Source organism: Nansenia antarctica (genome assembly GCF_963989245.1).
Source record: "Nansenia antarctica genome assembly, chromosome: 12".
Classification (NCBI taxonomy): Eukaryota; Metazoa; Chordata; class Actinopteri; order Argentiniformes; family Microstomatidae; genus Nansenia; species Nansenia antarctica.
The window spans coordinates 388,394-390,445 of NC_137682.1; the positions used below are offsets into that span (position 1 = coordinate 388,394).

At 48.6% G+C, this 2,052-nt stretch overlaps 1 protein-coding gene across 1 annotated transcript in view; it reads left to right on the top strand.

Annotated features, from left to right (window-relative positions):
* Positions 1 to 1,142: 1,142 nt before the first annotated feature.
* The window catches only part of gpr185b (G protein-coupled receptor 185 b), a gene marked incomplete at both ends in the record, with an annotated part of 22,990 nt that continues 22,080 nt past the window's right edge, over positions 1,143 to 2,052 (top strand). Inside the window, one exon of the mRNA XM_080543102.1 lies at positions 1,143 to 1,206. Within this exon, the coding sequence (XP_080399228.1) occupies positions 1,143 to 1,206 (64 nt within the window). The remainder of the gene's footprint in view (positions 1,207 to 2,052) is intronic.

A 2,052-nucleotide genomic window follows, 5' to 3' on the forward strand; every position in this document is an offset into this window, starting at 1 on the left:
AGCACCAACATGTGGTTTGAGACGACAACACCGTACCGGTAATGAGTCACTGATCCAGCAGCGGTTCCAGGAACACACACCTGCATGACATCACCATGACAACCAGGGTGACAGGTATGGCTCATATTGATTTCTGACAACTTATGGCCGACAATCAATAATTATCCTCGTTCAACACAACCGCTGTCAATGTTTTTACCATATGAAACAAGGTTTATGTGTTATTCAATAATCCTGAGTTAATCAATCACAGATGAGGGATGTGTGTGTGTGTGTGTGTGTGTGTGTGCGTGTGCGTGTGCGTGTGCGTGTGCGTGTGTGTGTGTGTGTGCGTGTGTGTGTGTGTGCATGTGTGTGTGTGTGTGTGTGTGTGTGTGTGCGTGCGCGAGTGAGTGCATTAGAGAGATGATGATCAAGATTCTGAAGTGAGCTTCTCTAACACACTGAAACACACTGAGGCCTTTGACAAAGTGCCAAGTTAAGACAAATCCTCAGAACATCCTGTGTCAGAAACGTGTATCTGATTGGTAATGATGCAACTGGCTGTAGTGACGCACGGGCAGTCAGTTATCCACCCTGATCACACGAGAAACGAGAAAGTAGTGCCAGTCAAACGTCTCTATAGAGTATTGATGAAATCACTGATAACATGATAATGATCAAGAGTCAAGACAGTGACATACACACGCAGGCTGAGCAAGGATGGTCAAGGGCTATACGTCAAGCTCTGTAATAATGCCTAACCCTATACAAACTATGTATAGATAGTTATAGTTTGTTCCTAGCCTAACCCTAACCTTAACCTTACTACTAAATCAAGTAAGGGTTAGGGTTAGGCTATGAAAAAACTAATATGCAACCTTCTGAAAGCATGTGTCCTCTTGAAGAAGCCACAGTGTGGAAACGTACTAAAACAGAATACCACCACACCAAACTGTAGCTAGTCGTGTTTTACCTTGGCGCGTATCTGTCCCGAAGTGGAAACCTTCCGGATCAGCTTGTGTGAGGTCTCCTCCGGCTCCCCGTCGCTGTCCGAAGACTCTTCCCCGGCCTCGGCCTGCGCCTGACGGTCAGAGTCCTGCGAGGTGAGGGACTCCCGGGGCTCTCTGACGTACAGGACGTTGGGGTTTGGTTTAGAAGCCATGATGATGATGATGACCACCGTGGAGACGGAGATGATGACCACCGTGGAGACGGATACGCGCTGTGCGACGCGGTGCCAAAGCTCTCTTCTTCTCTTCTTTTCTTCTTCACGCTTCCTCGCTCGGTCAATCACTGGCGCCCGCCGACGAGTTCTGAAACAGATGAATCATGAATATTTGATACAGAGAGAGAGAGTGCACGGAGCTCGAGTTTCTTTCAAACCGTTCAAGCTGCAACTTCTTGAGCCGCTGTTGAACTTTGTGAGAAACTGTTGAAACGGCTTCTCTCTCTTCTCTCTCTTCTCTCTCTTCTCTCTCTTCTCTCTCTCTCTTCTCTCTCTTCCCCTTTTTGTTTCTCTTATCGTCATGACATGCTGCGCTGTGGTCGGCCTGCGGTTAGACATGTCTAAAACAGAGATGCATTTACGCAACAAGCTGATCCAGAGGTCGATATGTGTGTTTCCGTTGCTTCATCCCCCTGCGTTTACAACTGTTTGTCAAACAAACGGACAGGCCGAGACGGGCCTAATCATAACTCAACACACGCACATATTTTGCAGTGTCCTTAAAATGATTGATCTGCATCTAGCGTGCAGCACGTCGTTGATTACTGTACATGTGACAACATCTCTTCCCCGGACACCTGCAGTCCAATGGACGCCCACAGAACCCCTGACTGACAGACAGACAGACAGACAGACAGACTGTACCCGGGTCAGAACACCTGACAGACAGACAGACAGACAGACTGGACCCGGGTCAGAACACCTGACAGACAGACAGACTGTACCCGGGTCAGAACACCTGACAGACAGACAGACTGTACCCGGGTCAGAACACCTGACAGACAGACAGACTGTACCCGGGTCAGAACACCTGACAGACAGACAGACAGACTGTACCCGGGTCA